Here is a 20,182-nt window from a genome sequence, read left to right on the forward strand (position 1 = left end):
CAATGACTAAGCACAGACAGTCAAAAAGCCTGAGGCTGAATTGATTCAATCTTCAGACTACTACCCTGAATAGACTGAACGGATAAGGAAGTGAACAGACATTCAACTTTGATTTCAGAAATGTGCCACATGCCTGCAGTGGCTCAGGCCAGAAGCCAGAGGGAACTAGAGCACACCTCTCTGCTTGGTTGGAACAGACAGCTTGGGACAAGGCTAGCCTGCCCACCCTGCGAGGGAGGGAGGGGATTCAGGGAAGGTGCAAAGCATCCTGGCATGCTGGGGGACTGAGAGTTGACTTGAACCTGGCAGGGATCTGTGACAGAAGTTTAATAAACTGATTTAATCTAAATCAGTTAAGTCTGATACTACATCCATCCAGGTTTATCTTAAACTAGTTTCAGCCATTTCGAAAGTCATTTATGTGCACTGAATTTCTGTTGTGTAACAGACTTCAACCTGTTTCCAATCACTTATAGCAGTTTATATGTAATTTCTGTCCCTAGCCTATGAGATTAGCTGTCAACAAAATTAGTCTGATCTGATTGCAGAAGTAAACTTGTCTGCATCACTGACACACGGCTTCAGTTACCCCTCCATTAATGGGGAAGAAATGGGCACTGCAGAAATGCTCATGTATATTAAGTTCACTTTGCTTGAACAACAAACATAAATCAAATCCACTTACATTTTAAATCATTTTCACTTTCCAGTTCTTTTACATAATAAGATGCTGTAATGTTTCAAGTGCAAACAATAAGTTAATATTACCTTTCAAAAATATTTTCTCTGCTGCTTTCCATTAACATTTTAAGAAAAGGGGATACAATTCCATTTATTCCATTCCCTGAAGTCTTTACCTCAATACTTAATCCAAAGAACTTTCATAGATCACAGCGATAACAACAGATTTAAATCAGAGAACAAGTGTAAGGATATACATCCCCCCGGAAAACCTAAATGTTGACTATGTCCCTTTACTTACAAATGGAGACAAATAAAATATAAGCTATTAATGAATTCCCATGTGTACAATTAAAGACAAAATCCTATGTGTTAAAATATTTTTTCACAATCACATCAAACTTTAGACATTGCAGAATTTTACAATTATCTAGCTTATTAATCAACAGTATACATCATATGTGTTTTTTACTATCATGAACAATACATGTTATACTATATAATCAGTTTAATTGTAATTTGTGTATATGTTTGTATCAAAATGTTGATGAATTAAACAAAAATGATAAAGGAAATACAGTACACAGAAAACTGTGGTACATGCATGCGTACACACACAAAAAAATCACCTTGATCCTTCTCTGTTGTTGCTAAAATATAAAAAAAAGAAAATGAAGAAAAACATCATCAGATAAAAATAAGGTACTTAATTTAACTTAATTTAAGTGCAACAAACATCAGACACAGTAGTTCAATGTTTTGTCCATTTAAAATGCTGATGTGCTACTCATATCTGACTATACTGTACTTTGAAAACAATTCTCTTTCTGGTTTATGCCCATTGAGTCAGCCTGAATATACATCACATACTCTGAGAAGTTGGTGAAATGAATAATAGTAAAAACAGGATAAGGCTATTACTGTTGTTATAACCATCCTTGTGGATTTAATCTGTACTTGATCATCGTTAGTTTAAGGCCAGTATCACCACTGAACAATGTACATGTAGTAGACTGATTTCTGAGAGAGTGAAGGGAAGTTACTGACTACAGAAATATTCACAGATTTGGGATCTAGAGAAATATTCAGGAACTAGAGAAATATTCACAGATTTGGGATCAGGCCCAATTCCAATATGATAATTACATATGAAATTCTTAGGCATATTTTAGAAAATACTTAGATACTTCTGATGTGGTACTACTAATAAAAAATGACTAATGATTATAAGGAGACAGAAGTCCATTTCAGGGTGCAAAGTCTAGAATCAACACAGAGATAAAGTGTCTGCCAATAAGATTTTGGCTTAAGCATATGATTTTGGCTTATGAAACCTCAGTACTAGAAGAGAGGGATACAGGCCTTTTTAAAACTGAAAGTTGGTACGTAAGGGGTTTTTTGTTGGATCTTATGAAGCTGGAGCCTTTTACCTCCAATAGCATTCTACTTCATTTTTTAAGGTGGTATGTCTTCTTGAGGCAAGTACACTTGAAAAAAGAATTTTAAGATTGACTTTTGACATGGGGCTTACTATTACATGTCTGTATATCCACTTGGAGAAATCTATTTATGCATTAGGTAGGGAGCGGTGTCTTGATAAAACACAGAAAAAAATCACTTCAGTTAAAATACCTATGAGGCCAAATTCCTGCAATTTCAGTTTTACTTCAGCAAATACATGCATGCTTTGAAGTGCAGAATTTGGTCCTTTACTTTGCATAATTTGCAGAGGTGTAGCTAGCTATTTCATCACCCAGGAATGGGTTGGGGGTAGGAAAGGTGGCAGAGTCTTCCCTGACTCACTGTACTCTGGCTGCTGCTGCTCAGCGTGTTGTGGAATGGGTTCAGACTGCTGCAGCTACAGAACTGGCTCCCTGCACACCAGCTGCAGCACCCCTCAATGGCACAGATTCCTTTGGTGCCACCCTCTAAATCCATACCTAGGACTGGTGCCCTGCTCCCCTACTCCTGGTCACACTAACAATAAATGCACTCCTACACTTTTCCAGAATAAAATTTGGAACATCCGTGCAACGTTGTATTATTTGTTTTTGTTTCTCTTTCAGTGCTCCCACAACCTATACATCCAGCTATGGTTCTCTCTAAAATATTTCTATTTTATTCCAATATGCTTACTAAATGTTCAAGATAATTTAAGAGCAAAAATTCCAATTATAAATGTGAAAAATGAAATCTGAGACAGAAAAGGTATCTTTGCTTTCTCATTTTCCAGAAAAGAACCAATATTCATCCTTCTTTCTTTAACACAACATGATATCATAATTAATTATGGTAAACTGGTTACTAAGGTAGTTTCATGTTGTTACTCCCATGATATAATATTGGTTGCTATAGTGATGAGATGGCTTTTTGTTAATCACTCATGAGATTGGTTAATTCATGTTTGTCAGTGAGTTTGACCAGAGCTGAAATAAGACAAAAAGTTGATTTTATAACACTACTAAATACACCACCCTCCTTCATATCTATGGGGTTTGATATTATGACTATTTAATTCCAGTGTATTACCAGAAATAAATTCTACTAAAACAGAATGTTATGTTAACATACCATGGAATTTTTAAGCCAACGTTATGTTCTGTTTCCTGTAATCTGACACACATTTACGGTTTATATTAAAAATATATATATTTATGCAGGATTTACTATTTCTAGAATTTAAATCTGTATCATTATATGACACTGTTATATGCTTTCTGGAAAATAATTATTGCATTTGAATACTGTCAAATTATTTTACTGTTAGCATACTTTACTGTTTTACAGAATTTTTACAATATTACAATAACCTTTTATATAACAAAATACCGATTTCCTAGCAACAACCCTGATTAATCTCATTTTCCGGAATATATATCAATTGTAAATATAGAAAAAACTAATATTATCATGAAAGCTATTTTCTGTTAGTATATTTATAATAATTAAAAGGCCATTGAGGTTTTATCAGTTTATGATTATATCTTACTATATATATACCAGTAACTTTTCCATCTCTGACAATGACAACTCGACAAGCATAAATTGTGTTTATGTGCCTGACTAAGGTATTCAAAAGACATCTCTTGCCTTGATTTCCAAATTTCATGGTGCTGATTAGGAAAGAGTACACTGTCAATAGTTTATTAGGAATATTTAGAGAAGGTAAAAATTAGCCATGAGCACACATTTATATTTGATAAAAATTCAAAATAAGAACAAAAGACAACTTAAACATAAGATCTGGGTATTTCGTTCAAGCAGGTTCCCAGGAGGCATATTAAAGCAATGAATAGGAAAAAGCTCTATAGTTCACCAGCTGAGATTTTAATGAGACATTTCCCCTTGCTGTGGTACAGGTTTGTTCAGGAAAGGGAAAAGGCTGCTCACAGAATATTCAGTTAATAGGCACTGTTGGCTTTTACAGTCACTTTGGCAGTTGATCACTATACTCACCTTCTATTTTGGCATATTCTGTAAGTCGAGTGTAATTGATCAAGGCAGCTTTCTCCAGACATTTTCTGACCACTTTCTTCACCTCTTCTGCTGGTATGGGAGTGGCAATATCTTTCATTAAAACCTGTGCCAGAGAATCATATTACTTGGTTGCACATTACCCAAAGCTCCAGAACATAATTTGAATTTAATAACTATTTTAGATCTGCTAATAATTAAAGGCAAAAATCAAAGAGGAATCATTTCAATCAGTGGTCCAGTCGGTTAATAAAATAGGTATTTGTCTCTAGAGGTTTGAGTTCTAACTTTGTTTTGGGGGTTGTGTTAGTCTAGGGGCAGGCAATTATTTTCGACAGAGGGCTGCTTACTCAGTTTTGGCAAGCCATTGAGGACCACATGACAGGCAGCCCAGGGCAGATTAATATTAATTTTCTAAATTTTTTAGGGGCCTCGAGGGCCAGATAGAATGGCCTGGCGGGCCACATCCGGCCCCCGGGCTGCATTTTGCCCATCCCTGTGTTAGTCTGATGGTTTCACCTTTATCCTCATCTACAGAAGTTATAAGATCATATCTACAGCTTGACACCATTCAGCATGATTGTCAGTCTCTGAGTGAGAACCAAGAATGGAATACCAGAAGTCCTGAAGTCTAGATTAAACTACAGCTAGAGATAGGGACAGCGCCATTTCCATGTGACCCTTTTTGTATTACGTTCAGTTTTTAGTGGTGAAATGAACCCCACAATTTCATGAACATTAAATCAACTGGCAATTTTAAAAAGGAAGAAGAAAAACACTGTCAAGACTTATCATCACTGATTATTCTTCTTCCTTCATACAGTTATTAAAATTCAGCAGAACATATACTTGTTCAAAAGGATTAGCTATTTAGGCAGAGTACCAGATTTTTGTTGTAATATTTTATTACGGTGAGCTAGAAGGCTAGGTCAAAAAAAAGACTAACATTTTTAATATTTATTTTTTAAATCTACTAATCTGTAAAAGTCTTCCAGTTTGACCTTTTGGAAGTTAATGGAATTTATCCATTGGCTTCAATTGAATCAGAATGTCCCTTGAATTTTTACAGTTATGGTGGCCTCTACTAGTTTAAATTTAAATAAAATGTCAAACTTACAAAAATGCTATTTATATTTTGTATTATAAATACTGCAAATAAAGATTTAAAGTTTGACAAATTAATTACTTTTTGAAACAATTAATTGCTGACAAATTTCAATATGGCTTTGAAAAAACTCAAGACTCAGTTAAAATGAGGTAAACTGGACTCAGATAACTTAATCTGTAATTTAAAAAATATCTTCTTTGCGTAATACCAAGGGACTTGTATGTACCCAAGTCTCCAACAGTGTATTTAATAATGCAATAGAGGTAACGCATATTAATATTTTACTTGTATGGGTAATTTAGCTATTAGTTTTCTTTTCTTGTTTGTCCTTGACTATCCATACTTAGGTGTACCAAAATTCAATTTGATTTTATACAAATATGTCTATTCTACACTTGAACTCAAGAGTCCAAACCAGAAAGGAAGAGCCAACAATGTTTATAGGTAAGTATAATAAAAGGATGCTCACAGATGTAGGAAGGCACATTTTCCCTAATTCAACTTGGCCCTTTGCAACTGTACTAGCACAAATAGAAATATTAGTTCCACAAAAATGAAGTCTACATATATGGCAAGATATTAAATGAAATCACATTTAAAACCAAATATATAGAATTGATCACGCAATAGTGTATAGGCCCTGGCAGAATTTTGCAATAGCACAAAATTGCTGTCACTTCCCCTTTTTGGATGCATCAGGCAATGGACCAGTACCATCCAAAGGCTGGACAGTGCTACAGACGATGGGATAACTGTCTAGAAAAAACAGAATATCTTGCTTTAGCTCACTGTCTTAGCAGTCTCCTGGACTTTAAAGCTCGGAGCATAAATGCTGTTAGTATTGTCTACCCTCCGCAGGAGCTAGTTCTGTGGAATTTGTTGTAGCCAAGTTTTATTTATATGTTACATTTATATTCCCTTGCCAATTTAGATAAATCTAAATTTTTTCTTTATAAAGTGAATCAAATTTTGATTTTCCAATGGGTTTATTTAGATTATATGGATATTTTTAAGGTTATATTTCAAGATATAATCATAATATTTTGTGACCATAATAACTAAATGATAAAGACACAGGGAACCTTTGCAATGACTTAAGAGAAAGTTCTGGTAAATATATTTTATTATTAGACTTTGTCAATTATTTAGCATATAATAAAACCACTAGTATGGTATCTTAGTGGATATTCCTGCTAGCTCAATAATAAAAGAACATACAGATGAAATATCCTAGAGTTAAAATAAAGTAAAAAGACATACCCTTTCAAGTAATGAAAGTGTGGCTTTTAAAGCTCCTTCAGGACGTCCAAATGGAAAACAGTATCTTAAAAAACAAAAACAAAACCAGGATAAATTATCCAGAGTGTAATATCTAAGTTAAGAATGTAAGCGTAATGGGTATATATTTTCCCACTACTCCTTCATTTGCATTATTGGAAGGGACATATATACTGAACACTGATAAATGATTCTTCTATATTTTTTCACAAATCCAATATGGAGGACTGAAATAAGGAAATCAGAGCGCTTGTTGCTCGGCCCGAAGGATAGGAAAGTTTAAAAGGCAAGAAGAAATTAGCCCAGTGACTGAATAGTGGAGGATATCTACAAATAGCTGTGGGTTTTATTAGACTGCTTCCCATCTTGCTGAACAGGCAAGTCATTTCTGACCTTAACACCTTAAGAATCTCTGTAAGAAAATGAGATTTATTATAAGGCTCACTCTACCTCTTTATACCCTGTTTTGGTATTGATTTAACAATGGAAGGAAACTGCATAAATGGGTGCAAATTACTTTTTTTTTGGCTTTAACTAAATCATTTATCATTAAAATACATTTTATTTTGGTTTAAATTGTAAATCCTACCAGACATAAACCTCATTGCCTTTTGTGCCCTGTACAGCACTAGCCCACTTATAGTCTTTAACTACTAAAAGAATAACAATACCAAAAATGCAAAAGATGAAACAAAATAAACTAAAGTGCTGCCACTCCTACAAGCTGTAGAGCTCATTCTAAAACTCTCTTAATCCTATCTGTGAAGCTTGCTGGGATAGCCCCAATTGAAAAAGGGATTTTCTACTTTGCTGAGATTATTTATATGTGATTGTTTATTATTACTAACAAAAATGGTAGCCCTATTTTCTAACATTTTTCCAATAACAATTGGATTCAGAGTGATGAGTTTTAGAAATCACTTTGACTGACATTATAGATTCTTGTAAACAAGGTCAGACAAATCATTTTAGCAGACATAGCACCAATTTACTACCTGCTTTATTTTGCTTGCTTATTCTGTGTTAGTAACTCTTAGTGGGCATTAATAAATTAGCAAAACAGATTTAATCAACTTGTACTTCCTTAGTCTTAATCCATCTATAAATAAAATACAAATTTGGCTGCTTTATTTGCCTCCTCCTGCCTCCTCAGTGTATTTGCATAATCCATGTATTGTCTTTCCTATTATTTACTCCTATTAACCCGTAGGTGACACAGTTCATACATAAATGCCACTGATCCCTAGATAACATTTAGCATTTCAAATCATGAGGTCCCACTGGGTATGTCCTAAAGTGTTGCTGTAAATAATGTAATGAACTTTTAAAGTACATATAATTCTGAGCCAATGCTATAAACTAAGTAAGTATACAGAGCCCTAATTAACATTTACAATTCTCTATTACTACAGTCACTAAAGCTAAGACCTACTAAGCAATTTCCATTACAACTACCTATATTCAGACATTCATACTTTCTCCAAATACCTAATAGGCTTCATTGCTGCATACTGTGTCTGACCAAAAGATAACTTTTTAGGAAATTGGAAACACAAATTATGGCTATTTCTGAGTTATGGTGGAGTAAAAATAAAGAGCAGTAAGGTTCCCTACCATACAGATCTATTATTTTCCAAGATTAGCTGTCTACACAGACTCCCTCCTGGTATGCATGAGTCCTATACATGCAAGATTGGATTCTTTCAATCAGCAGTGTCTATTCAGGCCAAACCCAAATCCTAGATGACCTTGTGCCTTTCACATGAGCAGGCAGAAATTCCACAGGAAGCTCAATCTGTTCTTTCATCAACACAACACCTGAGAACAGTAGGATGCTGTTCTTGTGGACCCAAATAATGTGGACAAAGCACAAGAGTCCATGTGGAGAACATGTTTAAGAATCAAAGGTACTGTAAAGTACATAACTTTTCTTTCTTTTTTGAATGACTGTCCACATGGTTTCCATTGCTAGTAACTAGAAGACAGTTATCAAATAGGGGCTGGGGTAATGTAGGCATTAAGGTGTGTGGTTGACAGCCCAGAGGTTGAAGTTTGAGGAGCAGCCCTGTCAGATTCCAACAGATCCTTGAATTTTGCTAAATACCTAGTCACAAAGACACAAAAAAAAGGAAAGAAAAGGGGTATACCAAGGGACAGGACTGGAAATGGATAGAATAGCTCTTGTTTACAGTTTTCAGGGCCCAACAGCCAGAGATGATCCAATTCCAGGGTGAAAAGTAGAAATAAATGATCTTTGAGTGCTCCTGTGACACTCTTGTCCCTGATGCATGATAGGACTCAAAGTGAAGGGCAGAAAAGGATACAGAGATTCATCATTACTAGAACTTTTTCTTCTCTCTCACTGCCTTTGAAGTCCCTTAAGACTAGTTAAAGTAATGAACAGAAGAACACTGCCTGCAGGTAGCCTGAAATTTTGTTTGTTTCTTTCTTGGGGCTGAAACAAGGAGGTTAGGAGAATTTACAGTTGCCTTGGGAGTCCCTTAAGAAATGGAAGGCCTCAACCATCTGGAATTTTAAAAAAGTTTATTGCCATCAAAGGGAAGGTCTTTTGTAATTGTTTGAGATGTTTGAACCTCTCTGGGAATTCCTGAAGATTGAGGCAGGAAGCCACCTTCTTATACCCACCACTGTAGGCATTGCTCTATCAGATGTAAAGGCTACCAAATGCTCCCTGCATCCTTGCGTATGATGGTCTTTAAATACTCTGTCTGTTCTGTTGATCCCAATTCAAGTAATTGTAATCAGGACAGAAATACTTGTTAATTAGTAATGGCAAACAGTGTATTTGAACAGTTTTAGTCTCCCTCTCTCTGTACAGATTTAGCAGCCCCCTGTTCCTTCAACCTTTCCTGGACCATAGCTCCCACAAAAGAGCCCTGTATGGAAATAAAGATATCTGTGTCTCTTGGAAGAGACATCAAAGGTACCTATGTCTCTGACACCTGTTGTAAGCTTGCCTGGATGTGACCAGAGGTTGCTGGCATGGCCACAGGTCTCCTGCAGGTCCTAACAGAACTTTAATTTTGACAACAGTAAGCCATCATGTACAGAGGAGTGCAAGATATTCATGACATAGAAGAATCCAAGGTGGGCAGCAGTTTGTGAGGTTTTTCCTGCATTTGTTCCAGGGGTATTCTCAAGAGTCTCTGTCACACACACTTGATAAAATTGTTGTAAAGCCATCAACTGAACAAAGTCCTGAGGAATTTACTGCCTTGGTGAAAGAGGATAAGATTAATTCAGCAGAGATGAGCTGCTCTTTCTTTTGCCACTTTCTTCCTCTTGTCTTTCTAGAATCTGAAGCCTAGCTGATCTGGCTGTATTGTATTATATTCTCTTTGAGGAGCATAACCTGAAAAAAACAGGGCAGGGGTGAATATGTAGGCTGCAAGCACCAGTAGAGCCATGACTGACAAGAGAACAGAAACACATGGATGGGTACTAGGAAGGATGTTCCTGCTAAGTCCATATCATTCCCTGTTGTCTCAACCTTACTTTAGCTGTTGGATATTAAAACTTAAGTGTCTAAAAAGTGGTCTGATTTCCAGAGGTGCCGAGTACCTAAGGCTCCCATAGATTTCATTAATGAATTTAAGTACCTAACTCTGGGGTCCCAAGTGAAATATTTTAGCCAATATTCTAACTGTTCTGAAATATTCCCAATACTGATTAGATGACAGAGAGAAACGCGCCCCCCAACCTATCCACTTTTGTCCCTTCCACCCTCCTTTAAGTTTTAAGAATACTATATTTTCTGCCATTATCATCATCACCTGTACACCTGATGATATGGAGGTCTAAAATTTGCTAAAACAAGATATTTCCAGTATAAGGATGTACTCAGCCTTCAGGAGGCTGAAATCCATCAGCAGGTGGTTAGCAGTTAATAAGGTTAATAGTCTGCCTTGCTGGAAGGCTGCAACTGATGACTAGAAAATGGGGATGGAGTCATAAAGACGGTTAAAACCTCCAGAAAAGGGCAAGGGGGAGAGGAGGCAGTGGTGCTGGAGAAGCACAGAGCCGGGGTTACCCCTCTCAAAGTCCAAACTAAATAAGATCACAGGTTTTGGTTTTGTTTGTCTTTTGTAGGTTTGCTTGTTTTGTTTACTGTGGGGACAAGGATGCCCCATGTAAAATAAATTGGCTAGAAATCCTGAACATGGTGCTGGCTAGACTTGATAATGAAGCCGAGTTATCTGCTTGCACCAGAAACAAGACTTGGTTTATGTTTGATCTTAATTTTACATGAAGCTTTGATGCCACTTAAAAAAAATCTAACTACACAGGCAAGGCCTTTCCTTGCAACACTAACAAAGAGCTGTGCCTGTATTAGGTAGCTACCTCTGGTGCACACATGCGTTGTTTCTTTACTTTTCCTGTATACTACAAAAAAGTCCACTGTAGCATCTTGTAGACGTAAGTACGGAGCAAGATAAGGGAACAAGTTGGGAATAGGCTGACAAAGGGACACTGAAAGCATGTTTATCTAGATGCAGTGGTGCTAACTGCCCATCGAAGGAGCAAAGAGAGGCTATGGTTCCTACGGCAGTCAGACACCAAAGAGTAGCCCTCAAGACACTACACCTCAGCACTCCAACCCTGACTGCAAAAAGCAGTTGTTGGCTGCTGACCTGCCTTATGCTGTATGGGTGTAAAGAAAGATTGTTTGGACTTCATGCAAATGAAAATAATTTTGCCTACAAGACAGAATAAACTCCAAAGGGCCTTCAGCTGATGTTTGTGCAGGATAAGGTGGTCAACATCATGTAGGCATAGGCCCAAAGCTCTGCTCTTTTTCCCATTTCATCAGATTCAGAGGATGAATTTGGCCATGTGGTAGAGGAGAGGTTGCAGTGCTTTGCTGAAGCTGGGTGAGCATGCTACCAAGCAGAACTCTTTTAAACATGTGGGCCAATGATCTGGAAACCACTGAGCTACAGAAAAGTCTACCTCTTCTGAGAAGGGTGTCATCCTGTCAGAAGAATCCTTGCTCTGCTGTGTTCTCACCACTTTGTTAGGGGATAAAGTCAGCATGAGAGATATACCTTCTTCATCCACGGTACCAATAAACTCAGTAGCTGGTGGTTCATTTTCACTACTCCTGATGTCTCAAAAGAAAGGGAATCTAGACCCACATATCTAGGCCCACATCAAGACCCAAATCACTTGGTACCATATTTACACTATGTTCGAATACTTGACATATGTACCAATACTTGACAACATTCTAGACATTGAGGGACATCATTTTGAATTGCCTATCCTGAAGCACTGGGAAGCAAAGGATGAATTTTAAGAGAAGTGAGTTTTGAGGTTCAGTAGTTGTTGTCAGTACCTTTTCAGCTGTCAAGGGCACCAGATGCCTCCTTAGGCTACTGGTTGCCTCACAAATGTTAGCCCCTGAAAAGTCAGACTTAAGTCTCATGCCTTGACTGAATAGGCACTGAAGATATGACCAATGCCTCAGCTCTGTTCTGGAACTTTGCTGCTTCCTAACTCTGTTAAGTGGTAATCAGTACCAGAGTGGAAGTGGTCTTCTTGGTCAGTGTAGCTTGAAGCTCCTTATTAGGACCCTCATGGAGAAAGACTGATTAAAGGACTGATGTCCTTCTTTTCGGTATTTATGAAGATTGCACAGATTGCTCCAGATAGTGGAGCAATTAAGTGGGCTTTTCTGCCTTTTTGAACACGCTTGGAAAATGACTGTCATGCAGTATATGTCAGTCAGGGATGAATGTCCCTTTAAGAAACAAAATAGGGACCTGGAGGGTGCACCTACACATGAAATTAATGCAACACAATAAATTCTGGTGCATATCTCACTGAAGTTTACATGTGCATCTGGGACCGCAGTACATTGAGCCGGGTCAGGGCAGCCCCAGTTGGCAGGGGTTCAGGGGGTCAGTCTGCCAGCATGGGGTTGTTCCAATCCAGCTCAATGTGCTGCAGAGGAGCTGACTGGGACACATGGATGTGGGGCTAGCTGGCAGGCAGCCCCGGCACTGAAGCACCTTTGGGCTCCAGCCGGCCCTATCAGCATTACATGTGTATTGCTGCGCACTAAATAATGCCACTATAGGATAGTGCTTGTGTCTACTATGGACTTAATTAATTTACTGCAGCCTAATAGGGCTGCATGTGTAGACACTGAGACTTTACTGTGGAGCTAATTAGGCAGCTCTGCAGTAAATATCTCATGTAGATGAGCCCAGACTGTCCATTGTTAAGTGAGAGCAAAATTTCACCGGACTGTCCATTGTTAAGTGAACGCAAAACTAGGCTTGTTGGGGGAAGGGGAAGACGAGGGTGGAGGAAGCCTTGGACCACTAAACCAAGCATCACCCACAAGAACAGCCGAGCCTAGACCGACGACAAGCAGAACAAATACTCAGGTAAGCAACAGGGGCCCAGGTAGTACTGGGATTAGGGTGGGCAGTGCATACATCTTCAGGAGGCCTCAAATGCCTCTACACTAATGCTTGTAGTATGGGGAAGTTCCTCCTGCTAGTTAACACCAACCCAGACATAGTGAGGCTCACCGAAACACGGTGGGACCCAACGCACGACTGGGTGGTGAATATCAAGGGCTATAGGCTGTACAGGAGGGATAGGACAGGGAGGAAAGGTGGGAGTGTGGCGCTCTACGTCAAGGAGAAATACACATCCTCAACGAATAGCACTGGGTCACAGGAGGGGCACACTGAAGTGCGCTGGGTTAGAATACTAGGAGGTTGAGGGGAAAGGGACTTAATGGTGGGGGTCTACTACAGACCACCCAACCAAGGAGAAGATTTAGACCGGGAATTCTTAAGTCAGCTCATGGAGGTAGTTAGGTCAAAGGACGTGGTCATCATGGGTGACCTAAACTTTCCAGACATCTGCCGGGAAGAGCAGTTAGCCAGGTCTGACTGCTCACGTGGGTTTCTAACTGAGATACAGGACCTCCATCTAACACAGGAAGTGCACAGCCCCACCAGGGGAGACACCTTGTTGGATCTGGTCCTAGCTACGGGTGACAACCTGGTGAGGGGTCTCTGGGTGCTCGACCACCTGGGCGACAGCGATCATCGCCTGCTGGAATTCACCATCCAGCGGAAGGTGGCAAAGGCCTGAAGCAAGGCAGCAGCCCTGGACTTCAGGAGGGCGGATTTCAATGAGGTAAGGAGAATAGTTGGGGAGACACTGAGGCCCGGGAGGGGAGGGGAGTTGGGTGTTCAAGAAGAGTGGTCGTTCCTTAAGGAGACGTTCCTCCAAGCCCAAAGGGAGGTAATCCCAACACGGATCAAAGGGGGCAAGAGGGCGCAAAAACCCCCATGGCTCACCAAAAGCATCCCGGAATGTGTCCTGGCTAAAAAGGAGGTGTACACCCAATGGAAGGGAGGGGCCATCACCAGAGAGGACTATATCTCAGTTGCTCAGGGCTGTAGGGGGGCAGTCAAGAAGGCCAAGGCAGAGATGGAACTGGGACTAGCTACCCGGATCAAGGACAACAAGAAGTCCTTTTTTAAATACATAGGGGGTAAAAAGAAGGGACTGGGTAATGTGGGGCCTCTGCAGGACAAGCTAGAAAATCTGGTCATCACACCAGACAGCAAAGCTAACCTATTCAACAATTTCTTTGCCCCCATTTTTCTGAGCAGGGACCAGGTCACTCCCCACACTGGAACCCCCATAGGCCCCAGGGGAGTTGCACCCAGGCCTAGGGTCAGTGAGGACCTAGTCAGGGAACTTCTGGAGGGACTTGACATATTTAAATCAGCAGGTCCTGACTATCTCCACCCCAGAGTGCTGAGGGAATTAGCAGAGGTCATTGCGGGACCCCTGGCACGACTTTACGAGCACTCATGGTGCTCTGGCGTGGTGCCAGAGGACTGGAAAAGGGCCAGTGTGGTCCACATGTTCAAAAAAGGGAGGAAGGAGGACCCAGGAAACTATAGGCCTGTTAGTCTTACCTCGGTCCTGGGTAAGCTTTTTGAGAGAATTATCCTGGCGCATGTCTGCGAGGGGCCAGCAGGGGAGATTATGCTTAGGGGCAACCAACATGGGTTCATTAGAGGCAGGTCCCATCAGACCAACCTGGTGCCCTTCTGTGACCAGGTCACAAAATCCTTGGATGCAGGTGTCGTGGTGGACATCATCTTTCTGGACTTCAGGAAGGCCTTTGATGCTGTCTCTCACCTGATTCTCATTAAAAAACTAGGAGCCTGTGGCGTTGATACCTATACAGTCAGATGGATCCTAGTTGGCAGGAGGGCCGCACCCAGAGTGGTGGTGGACGGGTCTTATTCGACCTGGAGGGATGTGGGCAGTGGGGTTCCCCAGGGCTCGATCCTCAGGCCCGCACTGTTCAACATCTTCATTGGTGACTTGGACGAGGGGGTAAAAAGCATCCTGTTTAAATTCGCAGATGACACTAAGATGTGGGGAGAAGTGGGCATGCTAGACAGGAGGAATAGGCTGTAATCAGACCTGGACAGGTTACAGGGGTGGACGGATGAGAACAGGATGGGTTTCAACACTGGCAAGTGCAAGGTGCTGCACCTGGGGAAGAAGAACCAGCAGCATACCTACAGATTGGGGAACTCCCTTCTCATCAGTGTAGAGGCAGAAAAGGATCTTGGAGTCATTATTGATGCCAAAATGAACAGGGCCAACAGTGTGGGGACGTGGTCAGGAAGGCCAACTATACCTTGTCATGCATCCACAGATGCATCTCGAGCAGGTCCAAGGAGGTGATCCTCCCCCTCTATGCGACACTGGTCCGGCCTCAGTTGAAGTACTGCGTCCAGTTCTGGGTGCTGCACTTTAGGAGGGATGTAGACAACATGGAGAGTGTCCAGAGGGCCACCCTTGTGATCGGGGGTCAGCAGGGCAGGCCCTACGAGGAAAAGCTACAAGACCTGAACCTGTTTAGCCTCCACAAGAGAAGGCTGAGGGGGGATCTAGTGGCTGGTTTCAAACTAGTCAGGGGGGGCCAGCAGGCATTGGGAGAGTCCCTGTTCCCCCAAGCACTACCAAGAGTGACTAGAAATAACGGTCACAAGCTGGCAGACGGTAGATTCAGGCTAGATATCAGGAGGCGCTACTTCACTGTCAGTGCTGCTAGGATCTGGAACCAACTTCCAAGAGAAGTGGTGCTGGCTCCTACCCTGGAGGTCTTTAAAAGGAGGCTGGATGAACACCTTGCTGGGGTTGTTTGCCCCCAGTACTCTTTCCTGCCATGGCAGGGGATCAGACTTGATGATCTGCTCAGGTCCCTTCTGACCCTACCGACTACGAAACCAGCTTTTAAACCCCAGATACTTTGCTGTTGCCAAGTTGTCATAGTTGCCAGAGAGATTAAATTAAACTAAAACAAAAACATTTTCTTTTCTTTCTTTTGTATATGAACACTGTTAGTGTTCACCATGACTAACAGGACTGGATCAGGAGTGTCCAACTGGTGGTCTGTGAGTGATTAACATGTGTTGGGGGGGGCTGTGTGCTGCTGGCACAGCCTGTGTGGTGGGGGAATCTTTGGGGGATGCCCAAGTGGTATGCGGTCTGAGGGTCGCCTGCTGGCACTGTATGCAACCCCCAGCCCGGGCAAAGTTGAATAGCTCAGCACTAGGTAATGTAAAGAATAACAGGCAGACACTGCAGAGCTCCTGTCTTACTGTTATGAGTGTCAAGAAGGAGCTGAGGGACAGCTGGTTTTGCTCTGTTCTTTATGTTCATAGGTGGAAGGGCAGCATGAAGATGTATAGGGCACAGATACAATGCTGGCATGCACTGTTGTCCAAATGAATCCAAAGTCATGTGCATGAGGTACATAGGGATCATGGATGAAATTCATATGATCAGTAATTGTTCTTTTTGTAGTATAACTTTGATAACAATCTTTGAACTGGGCAAGAGCAAAAAAAGGTGACTCAAACAACAAAGCCAGTACAAACTGTTCACTGAAGCCTGGGGGAACATATATAAATGTACAGGTTAGTAACTGAAAAAGGAGAGGTGAAGGTAGATATCCAGAAAAATACTGTACACTGATGAGCCCATTTAGGAAGCAGATATTTGCATATGGTATCTGATAAGCTCAAAGGTTAAAAAAATTAAGTCAGCTGAGCTAGTTATGACACAGTTTGCTTACATGGTTTTACTGACCAACATTATTCCAGAACTTGGCATGATTTAAGCACTCATTTTCACTTGGACATTTACTAGAGTTACATTTAGAGTTTTTAAAGGCGGAAATGGTAAGGTTAAGATCAGGGATATGATTTTTTACCTAGTGAAACACCAAGGCAGAGGATTAAATTAATCTAAGTGAACATTACATCCCAACAAACTTATGGCTGAAGTAGATATTATCTTTCTGACAGACATCCAAATGAATTCATAATATCATATTTACTATACCATGAACTTTTCCTGAAGTAGCAAATGGTATATTTACTGTGTCTTGTCCTTGGTCACAACTATGTTCACCACAATGTCAAAACCCTTTTGAATGAAGCTCATTATGCACTGAGCAAATTAAACACTCACCTGAAGTGGCTTATCTGGTTTTCTAAGAGGGTGGAAAGTCTGTCTTTAATTTCCTCAAACCTTTCTTTCTCTTCAACTGATACTGTTCCAATTCCATCAGGCCTGAAATACAATATACTGATTTAACCTTTTGATCTTTTTTTTTATATATTTACCATACAAACCAAATCTGTCTGCACCCTTGGTATGCTTTAGTTGATTAAGACTACAGTTTTTGTTTGAACAATGGTGCTTCAGTGTAAAAATGGCCTGACACACATATGTCCTTGGCCCTTGCTGTGAAATATGCACAATATTATTTAATGCCTATGGTTAAAGGACAAGACTGCAACTTCTCAAAAATCAACTACATTTAGAACTTAGTTCAGGCTTAATTAGCCACCCTATTTTTCTGTGGTATATCATTACAGCTTTTCCTGTCATCAACAGCACGCCAATAACAGCCATGCTTGCCCAATTCAAGGCAATGCACTGTCTTCCTAAACCATTCTCCAGCTGGGTGCTGTTCTCACACATGCAACTGAATATTCCGGTACAACAAGTTAGGACTATTCTTATCTTTGTCCTCCTACTTCCAGCTCTTTGGCTTTTTAAGATGCTCACTCTAAACAAATGTGCTGCTGATTCAGCAGAAAAGCTGACTTAAATGAAAAAGCTCCCTGCTCTAAGCAGGTAGCTCTTGGAATCTCTACACATACCACCAGTCCAGACCTACCAATTCCTAGGATTTTCACTTCAAATGAAGTTTTGCTCAATATAAAGGAAGTAGCATGTAAACATATGGCAGCTACCAGAAGAAATCCCAAAAGATGAGGTTCTGTTTTAAAATACCTTCCTTCCTGATTTTAGTTGTGGTAATGAGTAAATGGCCTTAAAGAGATGCCCTTTTTATGGTTGTAATTTATACTCTGGCAAATTGCATCTGAGACTGAACTGAGAGTGCAAATGTGAATACTTGCACCTCCAACTTTCTTTTTTCAGGTGCAAAAGTGGTACTTAGAAGTGTAGGTCCTTTGACTGACACCTGCAAGTCCACTTTCTGGGTGCAAACACAAGTGCAGATTTGCTATCGGAGGATGGGAAGCTATGCTTCAGACATTTAAAAAAAATATTCCAATAGGCATTTCAAAAGACCTACCAAGTAATATGAATCCCCATAACATGTTGAAACATAATGAAACAAATACTTGACATAAGAATAAATTACTGTCATAACTATACCTCTGCAGGTCTTGCTTTGATCTGCAATGCTCTTCACTGAAATATACCTCTATATACAGAGGACTAGTGTAAGATTTATGTATTGTTCAAGTCCCACTTAAACCTTCAGTAGTTTTTTAAAGTGGGGTTTAAGCAATGTTTATACCTTGTGCTGGCTTTGTACACGGAAGTAGATTTTGCCCAATATGGATTGTCAAAGGAATACATACCTTAAGGAAAGGGCACTCATATACTGTATAATGCATAATAGTGACTTAAGCTACAATGAACAAATATATATAGGTATCAATGTTCTCAAGTGAATTCCTAATGGAATGAGGTCAAATATATTTATATTTTAGTCTCTATTAACATTTCTTTTAGAGAGCACCTACTAGCTCTTGTTGTAAGCAAAGCTATATCAGACTTTCATTACAATCACCTGTTTTCACATGCTTATGATTGATAATTTCTCCTGCAATTTCCCATGATTTGTTTCATCTCAGAATTGTAGGTAGGAAAAAATGAACAGACAAAATGCCTTTCCTTTTTTTTTAACTGCATACCAGGCAGTGTTACCCCTTCCATAAAAGGACTGGCACAGAGTTTTCTTCTTCAGTCGGCAGGGTTGCAGACTTCTCTAATCAAAGCATGATCTTTCCATCAGTATCCTCTCTCCAACGAAAGCTCCTCCTATGTGGGATGGAAGGCCTTGCACCAAGAAGAATTTTACCCCCCAAATCTTATTCAAGATCAAAGAGTTGTAACCCTGCTATGCAATAACCTGCATAAGTTCTTGTTATTACTTAGATAGATTGAATACCATTTTTAAAATTGAATCTCAATAGAAATAAGGATATAAGGTCACCTCCGTTTGTGCAACTGTGTGCTGACCCCCTGCAGGATCCAGCCTGCAGACTGATCTGCCACAGGTCTGGCTCCTTGCTACTTATGTGATGCATAGGGTCAGAAGTTTGAGCACCAAGTGGCATTAATATACTTTAGATAGGCAACAGCAAAGTGAAGATGACAAAATATTTTGTATGTACTACCAGAGAAAGGAATATACAGGTAAAATGTGTCCTCCATTTATGCAAGATCAATATAATGAATTTATTACTTATGCTGAAGACTGATGGGAGTATATCAACCTTTCTGCCAGTGCATTTTTTTTCTAAATCTTTCAATGGCAATAGGTATCATTAGGCCTTCATATTCATAAAATACTTCATGAAAAATCCAAAATAAAGTTGATATAATGAAATAATACTAGCTAATGAATTCATGAGATTACATTTAGAAAGCTGGCAATTTAAGTTACATTATACTGTATTTACTTGAATCCAAGTCAATCCTGAATTCAAGATGATGCCCCCCCCCCCAATAATTAGATTCTATATAAGGAATATTTATACATTTGTTAGTTTTTAAGGTATAGAATCTAATTATCAGAGCATTGTCTTAAATTTGTCCCACCCAGCAGGGAAAATAGTAGTTGGGAGGGTAAGGTGGCTGGTCAGATGGCCTTCTTGCCCTCTGCTTCACTTCTTATTACTTTCCCCCACAGCCTTCATTCTCCCCCAGCACAACTCCCCACACCCTCTACCCCTCCACTCCCACTCCCTACAATCTCTGCCCCTTCACCCTACTCCTCAGCCTCTATCCCTTCCCTTCCTCCTCCCCTTACTGTCAGATCCCACTGGTCTCTGTTCCTTCCTGGAGTACAGCATGTGGAAGCACAGTCCCTGCTAGCACTGCTGATTGACTGGGCAGGAGTCATGGAGTAGTGTCAGTGCTGACAGACAGAGTAGTTTACATGTATTCTGTGCCTGGGAGGGAGCCCAGCCTGAGCTGAAGCTAAGCTGCACCTGACAGTAAGGTGGGGAAAGA

General features: G+C 40.2%; 1 protein-coding gene across 16 annotated transcripts in view; it reads right to left on the reverse strand.

The window, feature by feature from the left end:
* Positions 1-20,182, reverse strand: part of CADPS2 (calcium dependent secretion activator 2) — a 275,391-nt gene that overhangs the window by 96,919 nt on the left and 158,290 nt on the right. For 10 of the 16 annotated variants that reach the window (XM_025216934.1, XM_025216929.1, XM_025216933.1 and 7 more), the window contains exons 9-12: positions 17,093-17,194; positions 6,524-6,587; positions 4,138-4,261; positions 1,311-1,331 (exon numbers count right to left, since the gene is read on the reverse strand). In XM_025216934.1, coding sequence (XP_025072719.1) covers positions 1,311-1,331; positions 4,138-4,261; positions 6,524-6,587; positions 17,093-17,194 — 311 coding nt within the window. The remainder of the gene's footprint in view (positions 1-1,310; positions 1,332-4,137; positions 4,262-6,523; positions 6,588-17,092; positions 17,195-20,182) is intronic. The other 6 variants (XM_025216937.1, XM_025216935.1, XM_025216931.1 and 3 more) reach the window with 1 other exon arrangement.

The sequence above is a fragment of the Alligator sinensis genome, unplaced genomic scaffold, assembly GCF_000455745.1.
Source record: "Alligator sinensis unplaced genomic scaffold, ASM45574v1 scaffold908_1, whole genome shotgun sequence".
Lineage (NCBI taxonomy): Eukaryota > Metazoa > Chordata > Crocodylia > Alligatoridae > Alligator > Alligator sinensis.